Source organism: Mugil cephalus, chromosome 17 (genome assembly GCF_022458985.1).
Source record: "Mugil cephalus isolate CIBA_MC_2020 chromosome 17, CIBA_Mcephalus_1.1, whole genome shotgun sequence".
Classification (NCBI taxonomy): Eukaryota; Metazoa; Chordata; class Actinopteri; order Mugiliformes; family Mugilidae; genus Mugil; species Mugil cephalus.
The window spans coordinates 8,643,899-8,655,672 of record NC_061786.1 but is presented as its reverse complement, the minus strand read 5'-3'; the positions used below and the strand labels follow the sequence as shown (position 1 = coordinate 8,655,672).

Sequence of the window (11,774 nt, the reverse complement as noted above, 5' to 3'; positions counted from 1 at the left end):
TTGTTGTTTTTACACTTGTTTTGGCATGCATATTGCTTCATATGTTTGTTTCCGTATGTGTTTGTCTACATTCCAGTGACAGTCACTTCCTGCTGTGAGCAGCAAAGGCACAGCTGAGATTTCTCACCGATAATGCCACAGCAGCAGCTTGAATTTTCCAAATATAAGAGTTTTTTTCTACAGAAATGAGATGCCTCCTCAAAAAAAAACCCCTCCTCAGGTTGTTTTGGATACATTTGCACTACAAAAGGCCCTATAAACTTTGAGAAGAAGTTGAATAATGTATGAAAATCCTCATCTGTGCAGCCTGGTTCACAAAGAACACATCTGCCATCAGACTGATCTAGTGCCTCGGATCCATTAAAAATTCACTTGTATTAATTAATGATGAATAACTTCCTTTTCTTTTTTTTCTGTAACACTTTTTGATTTAACTATTAGTAGCTCCCGTTACATCAGAGAGCACCAGGATAACCTGAGAGATTATCCTTCCAACATTTATGAATGAGTGCAGGTCCAGTCCTGGGAGCAGCACAAAAAGGTAGGCTATTACAGTCAAGAGAAGCTGTAATCTAGTTATCCCAGCCCAGTGTCTCCTTTGGCTTGGTAATTATAGTATCCTGTGTCTGGGCTTTGCAGTCCTTCCTGCTGCACAGTGCATCACGCATGCAGTGTATTTTTTATTCATCTACTCTGTTGTAAAATTATGCTGCACGCTGCACTTTCTTTCATTTATATGGGCTGTTGCTCCCTGGGGCATTGTTTAAGTGAGTAAGTGAAAAAGTCTGCCTTTTAAAAAATGTTTTAATAGGTCACAAGCCCAGACACGAACACACTCTTTTATCTAGAGCACAGAAGTGTTTTGCAAAATGAGCTCGGGTTCCATTTGATGTTTCACTGCACAGGATTTGCTTTACTTGTCAGGTCACATTGTTCTGCTCTGACTGCCTTCGTGGGGAAAACACCGGCTCGGATTGTGAATGTGATTTGACAGGAGGCTTTGACCGATGAGGCAGGTTTATCAAGGCCCACCTTTGGATTCACTGTGGCTGCAACCTGTCAAACTAATGACAGGGCTCTCCAACTCTTACTAGTCCACAATATATCATTAGCTAGTTAAATCTGTGGGAACTTTCTAAAACCACTTAAACCAGCTATGCATAATGATGTATGGGCCACATTTATGCACAGGCTTAAGTTAAAATGGACGATCATTCTATAGTAGCTGCTGATATGTTGGTGTTAAACTCAAAGTAAATTGTGGTTACTTCTTTCTGATATTTAAAGTCTCATTTTATGCTCCAAAGTAGTGGTTAGTCTAGCCTGATTTAGTGTAGCTCAAGCTCCTGCTAACTGCCCTGTCTCTGAGAAATACTACACACAAAATAATCAAAAGTGTTTTAATTAGAATTTGTCATAAATAACAACTTGAATGAGACTGTATTGTTTAAAAAAAATACAAATTTCAAACATAATTTGTCTTTCTTAATACCTCCAACTAAAGAGTTCCGCTTTTTCCATGCAATGCTTTTCCCTGCATATTGTTACCTTTCATTTATTTATATAATTTTTTTCTGATTTCTGAAGTGATGCATCTTACGAGACATCAATCACTATGTTTACATGCACAATATAATCTACTTACATCTTCCAGAGTATTAGTATGCATGTAAACATGTGAACAGTATACGCATACACACACACACAAAACAGTATATCATTAGTGCCTCAGATAAAAAGGCCACATAAATTGGCCAGTGTAAATTTTCCAGTTCAAACGAACCAAGCGTGATTTGCCTTTGGAGGTATTGTTAGATATCAATGATGGCAAATATTTCGGGTTTTTCTGTATCGTGGATCTGCATCGCAGAGTATGTGATGGCTTTCACCTCAGTTCCCTGCAATAAACACACACGACATAACAGAATTAATACATTACAACAATGCGCCTATCATTATTGATTGTATGTATAAGGCCGTTTCCTTCTCTGGCCTACCTGCGGATGCTTCTGCAGAGAGAATTCTTCACCCCACCTTTTACAAACCAAAAAAAAATGTGGTGTGAGAAAGCACCAGCAAGATGAGAAATCACAGACAATATGAATGTCTGAGCTGTTTGTCTTTATTATAGGAAATTATCATGTGGTTTAATCAGAAGAGAATCTTTTCAGCCTATTACAGTCCATGTTTAAAATCATAACTATGATATCATTGAGAAGAGGAACCCAGACTTACCCAATGGAGCGAATCTTGAAATGCATTCTGTCAATGTGTACAACCTTGATCTCCTAATTAACAGACAAAACCCAACAGTGAACACATAACAGCGTCAGAAACAAAGTAAGCAAAGCATAACTAAGCAATTACACCTGTGTTTATATAGAAACACTTGTAGTTGAATGAAAGGACAAGAACTCAAGTGGTTATTGAGCTCTTAAAGCTACAGAAGGGACTTTTAAATCTGAATGAACGTCTGTTACATTCAAACCCATGACAAACAAGTTTAATCAATGATGATTACTGGTGTATCGCTCTGTATTACACAGTATCATCTGAGCTGTGATAAGCTACAGCGACTAGGATCATTGCAGAGAAATTAAGAATTTTAACTTGAGCCTAAGTGATTTACTGTCTATCTTAGTCTGGAAGACAGAAACAGAACTTTGGAAACATCCAAAAAATAAACAATATGGCTCAAGAGGAACCATTTCTGTAAAAAAAAAAAAAAAGAGACTGGCAGCACTGAAACAAGAGAAGGGATTATAGACTGTAGGCAATAATCAAATGCAGACTACAACTGTGTTTGTGTAATAACTATTGCTGCCAGAAGGGGGAGACACAAATTCTACATCATAGCTTTAACTCCAAAACTCTACCATTTTGAATCTTGTACATCAAAGCAGGATAAAGAAATGTATTTTAAACATACAGTACAGTTTAACAGGCTGCTGTTGTTATGCACTTTCACCACATTATTATTATCCATCAATGAAACAGACCGCACTCCACTGGCAATCAAATAAAAAAAATTAAAAAAAAACATTCACAGTTATGTCCAACTTCTGAAATGTGTCCAACACACTCACCCTTGGAACAAAGAAGAGGTCTGCACTAAACTTGTATAACCAGTCGTCTAGGAAGTGGAAGAGAAGAGACTCCATGTCTTCACCTTTTGAGAAGAACGCAGATTTCACTTTGATAGGTCTGGCTGACACACATATGGATAAACAACAGGTGTCACCGTGGGTTGTGTCACGCTCTCACCCTCTGATTCCACATCGACAGTATCAATGGGTTCCACCGTCTCTGTGTCCGTCATGTAGCCGAACATGCCCATGGCACACTGCTCAAAGGCTTCCTCCAAAGTGTTTCCCCAGGAGTGAATCCTTGGAAGACCAGACATACATTATGATGATGGTGTGACCAATAATAACAATAATAATAATAAACATTAAATATGGGTGTTTTATACCAAGATAACAAGGCACACTCACTGTACATCTGCTGTGTGATCCAGGTCTGAAATAGTAGAACACAAGGTGGGTGACATGATGAGTTGACTGAATGCAGCTGATGGTACAGAACAGCTGGAGGCATGCGATGAAACTTTTTCAAACACTTTGTTAAGTACTTCCGAATAACTCTTTACTACATTAGAGCATGAACTAAGCTATAGCGGTACAATGAAGGGTTCGCTGGGGACTGTGGAAGAGTTTCTATCGCAGTTTTGATGAATACAGTAACAGTAAAATGGCTAAGCTAGCTAGCTACATGACTGATAACTTTAGACTTACATTCATATTTCTTGTTTATCGGCGGGTATTTTAATTTCACAGCTTCTTGTTCCGCTGTTAGATCCAGCACGCGGTCGTCCATTGGAGCTGTATGTTTATTTAGAGCCAAAGGTAAAATTATTGTCAACAACGCTAAACACAATGTTGTGTTAGAAACTACAACCGGGTCACGACAGCATGCCGGGAGGAGACGAGCTTCCGGGGTGGACTTTGGCGAACTCTGATTGGCTGGTCGAGTCCTACGGAGTTGGCGCCATTACAAGCGATCGTGCTGCAACCAGAGCGGTACCTCAAAATATATACCTCTCTCTTTACCAGTGTTGGCGGTCTAACTGGGATACAATGGCTGATAAAGAAGGTAAGGGCGCCCAGCTTTCTGAATTAAACTATTATATGTCCATGAAGGTTGTGCGGTTGGAAGGAAGACAGAGCCGGCATGGACCTGTGGTTGTCTCTTTTCATTGTGAGACAGCAGCCGGGTTAGCGGCTAGCTTCTTCTAATGCTAGCTGCTACACAGAGTTTAGATTTATTTTAGGTCAGGGCTGTAACTTATCTTAGTTCAGGGGTAAACATTAAGCCCAGTTTGATCTGTAGTGGCCGTACCAGTCGGATAACAGAACAATAACCTATAAGTAATGACAACTCAGGACTTTTTCCATTTGTTTTAGTGCAAAGAAGAACCAGTGGATCAGGAGAATGTTTACATTTGATAAACTTTTATAAAAGAAAAAAAAATCTTAAGAAAAATAAATACAATTTGGGCTCATTGATGTTGCTGCTTAGTCCTGGGTCTCAGTGTTGTGTTCTGTCCACCTGTCTTCCTGAAACAGTGGACAAATTAGGAATAGCAGTTATTTCCATTGAAAAGTTGCAGTCTTCTATGTAACTTTTGTCACTTTGCAAATTCATGTTGCGGACCACATTAGACCCTCTGGCGGGCTGCCTTTGGCCCGCTTGCCATATGTTTGACACCTGTGGTTTACATGTACGAATACAGACTAATATACCACTCCATGTGGACTGGTGTAGTGGCTTGGAGCTTCCCAGTGGATGGACTATGATTTCTTATTCACAAAGTGAGCTTTAAGATTGTGAACTCGTGGTTCTTTATCAGCAAAATAAACTTTACCACCAGTCATGGTAGGAACAAAGTTAAGTCTGGGCTCTTTAGAAGGTGTCTTTAATGACTTCCTAATGTCATGCTGCATGTTTATCAGCTGTTATTATAACATAGCTACGTGTTGCCTGTCAATTTCACTTTTGCAGCGGCATTTGACGACGCTGTGGAGGAAAGGGTGATCAATGAGGAGTACAAGATCTGGAAGAAAAACACCCCCTTCCTTTATGACCTGGTCATGACTCACGCCCTGGAGTGGCCCAGCCTCACCGCTCAGTGGCTCCCAGATGTCACCAGGTGAGACGGCCTCCGGCTGGGCATGTACAGCAACACCAAATCGTGACAGCAGATGGGAGCGAGATATGTAATTGTTGTGTCCTTCTCGGGCAGACCAGAGGGAAAAGACTACAGTGTGCACAGGCTGGTTCTGGGGACGCACACCTCCGATGAGCAGAATCACCTCGTGATCGCCAGTGTCCAGCTCCCAAATGACGACGCTCAGTTCGACGCCTCACACTATGACAGCGAGAAAGGAGGTGAGGATCTGGTTCTCATCTGATGACAACATGTAAAAACATGGCCACGTTTAGTGTAAACTCTTTAAGATTAAGCAGACTAATGCACATCAACTCACCAAAGCATTTTGTTGCTTTTTCCCATCATGCTTCTTGTGTATCTGTTATCTTTTACATCAGAGTTTGGAGGCTTTGGATCAGTAAGTGGGAAAATAGAGATCGAGATCAAGATCAACCACGAGGGAGAAGTCAACAGAGCCCGCTACATGCCCCAGAATCCTTGCATCATTGCCACCAAGACGCCCACCAGCGATGTGCTGGTCTTTGATTACACAAAGCACCCTTCCAAGCCTGGTAGGATGGCAGCTGAAACACTTCCTCAGAAGCATGTGTTTGCTTTTTGCTTTTGAAACTGACGTATTTTTAATTCACTGGTTTTGTTTATTTTGAAGATCCGTCAGGAGAATGTACACCAGATCTGCGTCTGAGGGGTCACCAGAAGGAGGGCTACGGCCTCTCCTGGAACCCAAACCTCAGTGGCTGCCTCCTCAGTGCCTCTGATGACCATGTAAGCAACATCCATGTGTTATACTCATCCCCAGCTGTCAGGATCATCTTTTCTTCCCTACCTAATATATCGTGTTGTCTTTTTGCTTTCTAATGCAAGGAACTTGGTACATTCCTTTTTCAACATTCTTCCATTCTTCTGTGTGCTCTGCGTAGACCATATGCCTTTGGGACATTAGCACAGTGCCAAAGGAGGGAAAGATTGTGGACGCCAAGACCATCTTCACAGGCCACACCGCTGTGGTGGAGGACGTCTCCTGGCACCTGCTACACGAATCACTTTTTGGATCCGTTGCTGATGACCAGAAACTCATGATGTAAGCAGCACCAGAGATGACTCTGGAGAACAGCATAGTTGTTCAGTTTCTGCTCTCTTCCTTACAATGGTACTTTTGTCTTCTGTTTTGGAACAGTTGGGACACACGGTCCAACAACACCTCCAAGCCCAGCCATGCAGTGGACGCCCACACGGCAGAAGTTAACTGCCTGTCTTTCAATCCCTACAGCGAGTTTATTCTGGCCACTGGCTCTGCAGATAAGGTTAGCCTCCTCTATATGGGACCGGCACTCAGCATGTGCGGTGATGCAGCTTCTTGTGAATGAGTTGAAACTGACTGACATTTATTTGTAGACTGTGGCTCTGTGGGATTTGAGGAACTTGAAGCTGAAGCTCCACTCGTTTGAATCTCACAAGGACGAGATCTTCCAGGTAAGAAGTGAACTTCTGGTCCGTTAAATTTCTTCTATATAAAGAGTGTTATTTATTGAGTGTTAGTTTATTTTATTTATTTTTTTTTAACCATACCTCACTTTATTTATTTTATTTATTTATTTATCATACCTTATCTGCTGTTTTACAGTTTTATTTTATGTTATTTCTGATTCTGATTTCCACTGCAAGAACTTTCTCCAGGGACCAGGAACCTTTGGAGATCTTGAATGGGTTTCTCAATGCAACAATGGAAACATAATATTTTAATACATAAATAGACTTTAGGCATTTTAAAAAAGGATTTTACTTTTTCTTTTTTTTTTTTAAACTCTATTTTCCAAATCTTTGAGGCTCTCCAGACCGTGATGTAAACATAGATCACCAGATGTCTGAAAGAACCTTTTAATTCCTGGAACTAGTCGCCTGGGATCAAACGATTTGAGATGTGTGTATGACAGGATTCAGGAGCTTATTACAAACAAAGGACTGACTACAGTGCAAACAACGCGCCATAGTTATTCAAGTTTCCAACTGTCGGTTTCATGTTTATGAAGCAGAGGTGTAACACATCTTTCCAACAGGTTCAGTGGTCTCCTCATAACGAAACCATCCTGGCCTCCAGCGGCACCGACAGGCGGCTCAACGTGTGGGACCTCAGTAAGATCGGAGAGGAGCAGTCACCAGAGGATGCTGAGGATGGTCCTCCTGAGCTGCTGGTGAGTGGGGGTTGATGCCTAAACTTGGATGTGTGTGTTTCAAATCCAGTCTTAGGTCGGGCACTAAATCATCCTGCCCTGCTCCTCTCTAGTTCATCCATGGAGGACACACAGCGAAGATCTCAGACTTCTCTTGGAACCCCAACGAACCGTGGGTCATCTGTTCTGTATCAGAAGACAACATCATGCAAGTGTGGCAGATGGTAAGAACTTTGTTAAGAAGGCAGGGGAAAACACAATGGAGAGAACTGTAAAATAATTTATTAAAACAGTCACGGTGAATACGCCTTTTTTTTAACACTGTGTCTCCTACAGGCTGAAAATATCTACAACGACGAGGACCCAGAAGGTGCTGCAGATTCAGAGGTCCAGGCATGAGTCCAGTCTTCACATCTCTTCTTTCAACCTGCTTCTAAAAATGGATCAGTTTTCCAGTCCTGAGTGCATTAACAGTAAATAGTTTTTGAACTACATTTTGGGCAGCAGTGGTTTGAAGAAAATGAAATAATTACATGCTGCATTGCCATCATGTTGTGACGTATTTATATAAGGTCCGTACTGGTCAGATTTTTAGATCTTCTAGTTTTTCAAGCTCCGCTCTGGCTATTGATGAAATCGTCACAGATGTGTTCTTCATCATTCAGGTTTCCACTTTGATAATTTTATTTCTCTCGCCTTGATGAGTCACGCCGAAAGCCTTTCTACAGAGAACCATTTTTTTAATATAATTGTACATACTGTAGGTTTTCCTTTTTATTTGCTTGATATATGTAGTTTTCCAGATCGTTTGTTGTGTCATTTGTATGTGTGTTATTTTCCTCTGCATTTTGTTTCTCTGCTGCATCTGATCTCTTGTGTACTTAAGTATATTCATAATAAAATATTTACAGTAAAACCGTTTTAGGTTTTTCTTGGCTGAGCAAGTCAGATGTTAAGTTGCATGTAAGACTAAAACCCTTACTGGTTTTAGTCTTAAATGGGTCTGTGTAGATGCAGTGTTGTGGTTTGATGTCTGGTTAAGAATAACCACTGGAAAATGATGGATCTTCTTCTGCAGTACGTTCACTGGGTTCATCACAGCCTCTATAAGACAAAAAAAAAAAAGTCTTTTTCATATTCTAATTCATATCGCCCTGTCACGTGCCCTCTAATATAATGACTTACCTCAGAAACGTCAGCTCTGTTAAAAGTCCATCCTTAACATCCTCCAAATCTTTCTTAATTTTTTTCTGAACCTCGAACTCCACTTCGAGTCCTCTAAGAGTCTCTTTAAGTTTCTCCACAGTCTCCTGTGTAAAGTGAGAAAGTATCATAATGCTGTTTGACCACTATATACATCTTTTATGTCTAACTTGAGTTATTATACCTTGTGTTGTGCAATGCTCTCCTCCCTCTCTGCCTCCATGAGAGCGATCCTCTGCACTAAACAGGATCTCTGCACCTCCAGCGTCTTTATGTTCTCTCTCAGGGGCCCCAAGCTGGCCCTCAGGTCCGTCGCCTGCTCCCTGCCCTTTCTCAAGGCCTCCTCCCCGGCCTGCCTCCTCTTCAGCAGGGCCATGAGACGAGGCTCATACCAGCCCTCCAGCGCCCTCACGCTCCCGCTGAGTCTCCGCTGCAGCCTGACGGAGGCCTGGCGGCACTGGCTGACGTCACTCATGGCCCTGGGCCTGCAGGACCTGGCGGACTGACTCCTGAGGGAGTTGAGCTGCTTCTGGTGGGCGTTCTGCAGCTCGGACGACTCCTGGGTCAGAGTTTGGATGTGGGCCTTCAGCTCCTCCTGTGAACAGGTAACACCGATTACAATTACTAGCCAAAAGAAAATATCATTATGATATATATGATACCTGCCCAGGAGCCGCAGATGGAAATTAGCTAAATCTGGTTAATTTCTTTGTGTTTTGTGTACGTAGTCCCTGATAGTTCAGTGTAATCAACCAATAAACAAAAGAAAGCTATTAATCCTTCAGTTTAAAAAGCTTTAGGCTGCTGGTCCATATTATTTTGTGTACCTCTCTGAAGGTGCACAACAAGTTTGACGAGTTTACACACAAACCTGAACATTTCTGATATTTTTTCTTCTTGTCAATTCAATTCTTTTTACATTTATGTGCTATATATGTTGTATATGTTGCATGCATTTGTCTATTTCACTAAAAATAAATGTGGTTTTGTTTTGCATTTAATTATAGTGGATTTCCTTTAAAAGAAGACTTTTCTATTAATATATTTTCCCATATGTATACATTAAGTAATAACTATAACTATTTTAAGTTTAAGGTGTGTTACCAAAGTACAGCATTTATGTATGTTATCTTTTATACAAATTTTAAAATGACAATGATGATGATTTACATTGTGTCCATGTCTATAGTTCAGCTTCATTTTATTTCTACTACACTTTACTTCTTTGAACATATTGAGCAAGCTTTTGTAACTGGTTTCACTACTGAAACTGAAGCCAAACCTGAATTTCCACTGGGAGCCAATAAAGATGAAAGACCGATCAAAGGCGCCGGGGGGCTCTACCTGTGTGACAGCAGACTGAGCCACCTCGTACTCTTGGTCAGCCAGCGTCACCTGGCTCTGGATGCAGTCTCTGGCTGTGGCGAATAGTTTCCTCTTCACCTGCTGCACTTCCTCATTAACAGCAACATAATCCAGCTGAGCCAGGGTGAGCTGCCTCCGCGTCCCCGCCAGCTTCCCTCTCAGGTGATCCACAACCCGGAGCATGGGTTCCTGAAGACGAAGGAGCTCTTGTATGAGCTCGTCTCTCTGCCTCTCTAGACGAGACACTTGTTGGATGCAGTGCTCAAAAAGCTCCCCCAAACTGCCCGTGTTTGTTGTGGGCTGTTGTGTGCGCTCATTTTGAGGAAAGGTACTCTCTGATTCTGAGTCAGTATGGCGGCTCTGTGAGGTATATTCAACATATCTCTGAAGACCTGAGTGTGAGTCCTCAGTAGCTGCCACGTCCTTCCTGTCCTCCACTGGTGTTTGATATTCCATGACGATCTAAGAGGCTAGCTAGGGAGTAAGAATCTGAGGAAACATGACTGGCATTAATCAACATTACAGTAACTGATGAGATTAACTAATCTGATCATCGTTTTATATGCTGCTTTCCATAACAAAGGAATGCAAATTGAACTACTTTTACTATTCTGATAGCAGCTAAAAGGCCCCCCACACAGGGGGATCCTAATCTCTCAGTTCAACACCAAAAACCACATCTGCTGATATTGATTTCTACTCACTTTGTTTGGAGATGACAACCCAGACAGCTGCTCAGACAGCTACGTGAACAGTCTGCTGCTAGCTTTAAGGAGGCCACTTCAGTGTGCTGCGCCTTCAGGAAAACAGAGGCACACTGTTTATTAATAACACTGGAGGCACGGAGGGGAAACTCTATCTAAGACTCTCTCATAGCTCCACATGGGAACAGAAACAGTGTCAGTGGTGGGAGCGGAGTGGCCCACATGCTCCGGATGCGTCAGCTACAGCACATGTCTGGACCAGCCAGGGTGACACAGAGAGCTATAATTACAGCTTGTTTTTATGATCAACTATAGTGATATCACTGCAGAAAGCCGAGCAACAACTTCATACAAAAAAGAAAAAAAAAAAAAAAAAAAAAAAACGCACAGCAGGAAACGATGTCAGCATCAGCTTCGTCCAGTCTTCCTCCATCTTTAAACAAACAGGGACATTTTATTTATTTATTTTTAAATCCCATATTTCACACTGTCATAATAAAGTAAAACCACACTGCTGCACTGTCCTGTGAAAAAAGTCTGTTTGCTTGGTGATGTTGAAGGATTTACTGTCATTTATGGGTTAAAAACAGGATGCAAATTTAAATTTGAATGAATAAATAAAGAACGAAATGTTATTTTATTTCTTATTTAATTTTAGTTGTTTGGATATGGTTTACACTGGAAAGTAACACGTGTGCAAATGATTTACTCATCTCATGGGTTTTTATATATATTTTGGAAGTTTTTTACATATTTTTTTTCTAAGAATGAAACGAAATTTCAAAATATAAAAAATAAATAAATGCACAGTCACCGTGTGCATGTTTTTTTGTTGTTGTTGTTGTTGTTTTGCTTTTTAATGAAGAGTGCATATCTCTGTGTATATCAAAAGGATTAGGATTTGCATTTTGTAAAGGCAAGCAAGAATACATTTCATTTACTTTGCATAAAATGTTGACACGACGGTGAAACCTGGAAACAAAATTCCTGACGCTCCTCTCCTGCTCCATGCTCCCTGTAGTTCCCTGCCTCCGCCGCTAGATGTCTTTACAGCACCGGCCGCGGCCTCCCGGCTCCCGCCTTACCTGCCCACTGCTTCAG

The 11,774-nt window shown here is 41.4% G+C and overlaps 3 protein-coding genes across 5 annotated transcripts; 1 reads left to right on the top strand and 2 right to left on the bottom strand.

Annotated features, from left to right (window-relative positions):
- Nucleotides 1-1,386: 1,386 nt before the first annotated feature.
- Nucleotides 1,387-4,015, bottom strand: zbtb8os (zinc finger and BTB domain containing 8 opposite strand). Its single transcript, XM_047611554.1, has 7 exons — nt 3,795-4,015; nt 3,495-3,519; nt 3,265-3,386; nt 3,087-3,169; nt 2,236-2,288; nt 1,998-2,034; nt 1,387-1,898 (listed from the first exon to the last, which is right to left on the bottom strand). The coding sequence occupies exons 1-7, from the start codon at nt 3,874-3,876 to the stop codon at nt 1,812-1,814; spliced, it is 489 nt and encodes a 162-aa protein (XP_047467510.1). The 5' UTR covers nt 3,877-4,015; the 3' UTR covers nt 1,387-1,811.
- An 11-nt stretch (nt 4,016-4,026) lies between these two features.
- Nucleotides 4,027-8,317, top strand: LOC125023956 (histone-binding protein RBBP4). The gene is made up of 11 exons (XM_047611549.1): nt 4,027-4,152; nt 5,062-5,209; nt 5,303-5,448; nt 5,608-5,781; nt 5,880-5,995; nt 6,151-6,311; nt 6,408-6,534; nt 6,626-6,703; nt 7,288-7,422; nt 7,515-7,625; nt 7,738-8,317. The coding sequence occupies exons 1-11, from the start codon at nt 4,137-4,139 to the stop codon at nt 7,798-7,800; spliced, it is 1,275 nt and encodes a 424-aa protein (XP_047467505.1). The 5' UTR covers nt 4,027-4,136; the 3' UTR covers nt 7,801-8,317.
- LOC125023957 (syncoilin-like) lies at nt 8,179-11,755 on the bottom strand. Of its 3 annotated transcripts, none has more exons than XM_047611551.1 (6): nt 11,615-11,755; nt 10,674-10,765; nt 9,949-10,458; nt 8,789-9,199; nt 8,587-8,711; nt 8,179-8,505 (listed from the first exon to the last, which is right to left on the bottom strand). In XM_047611551.1, the coding sequence occupies exons 3-6, from the start codon at nt 10,423-10,425 to the stop codon at nt 8,439-8,441; spliced, it is 1,080 nt and encodes a 359-aa protein (XP_047467507.1). In that variant the 5' UTR covers nt 10,426-10,458; nt 10,674-10,765; nt 11,615-11,755; the 3' UTR covers nt 8,179-8,438. The 3 variants fall into 3 exon arrangements, with proteins under 3 accessions (XP_047467507.1, XP_047467508.1, XP_047467506.1); XM_047611552.1 differs by lacking the exon at nt 11,615-11,755 and adding an exon at nt 11,062-11,517; XM_047611550.1 differs by lacking the exon at nt 11,615-11,755 and having other exon boundaries at nt 10,674-11,517.
- Nucleotides 11,756-11,774: the final 19 nt, after the last annotated feature.

Excerpts from the sequence above, each read along its gene's own strand:
- zbtb8os (XM_047611554.1), bottom strand. The coding sequence starts at position 3,876 with ATGGACGACCGCGTGCTGGATCTAACAGCGGAACAAGAAGCTGTGAAA. Across the intron at positions 3,387-3,494 it reads GATCACACAGCAGATGTACA|GATTCACTCCTGGGGAAACA; the intron begins GTGAGTGTGCCT and ends TGGTCTTCCAAG. Across the intron at positions 2,289-3,086 it reads ACCTCTTCTTTGTTCCAAGG|GAGATCAAGGTTGTACACAT; the intron begins GTGAGTGTGTTG and ends TCTGTTAATTAG.
- LOC125023956 (XM_047611549.1), top strand. Across the intron at positions 5,210-5,302 it reads TGGCTCCCAGATGTCACCAG|ACCAGAGGGAAAAGACTACA; the intron begins GTGAGACGGCCT and ends CTTCTCGGGCAG. Across the intron at positions 5,782-5,879 it reads AAAGCACCCTTCCAAGCCTG|ATCCGTCAGGAGAATGTACA; the intron begins GTAGGATGGCAG and ends TTTATTTTGAAG.
- LOC125023957 (XM_047611551.1), bottom strand. The coding sequence starts at position 10,425 with ATGGAATATCAAACACCAGTGGAGGACAGGAAGGACGTGGCAGCTACT. Across the intron at positions 9,200-9,948 it reads CTCAGTCTGCTGTCACACAG|GAGGAGCTGAAGGCCCACAT; the intron begins GTAGAGCCCCCC and ends ACCTGTTCACAG. Across the intron at positions 8,506-8,586 it reads ACAGAGCTGACGTTTCTGAG|AGGCTGTGATGAACCCAGTG; the intron begins GTAAGTCATTAT and ends TTTGTCTTATAG.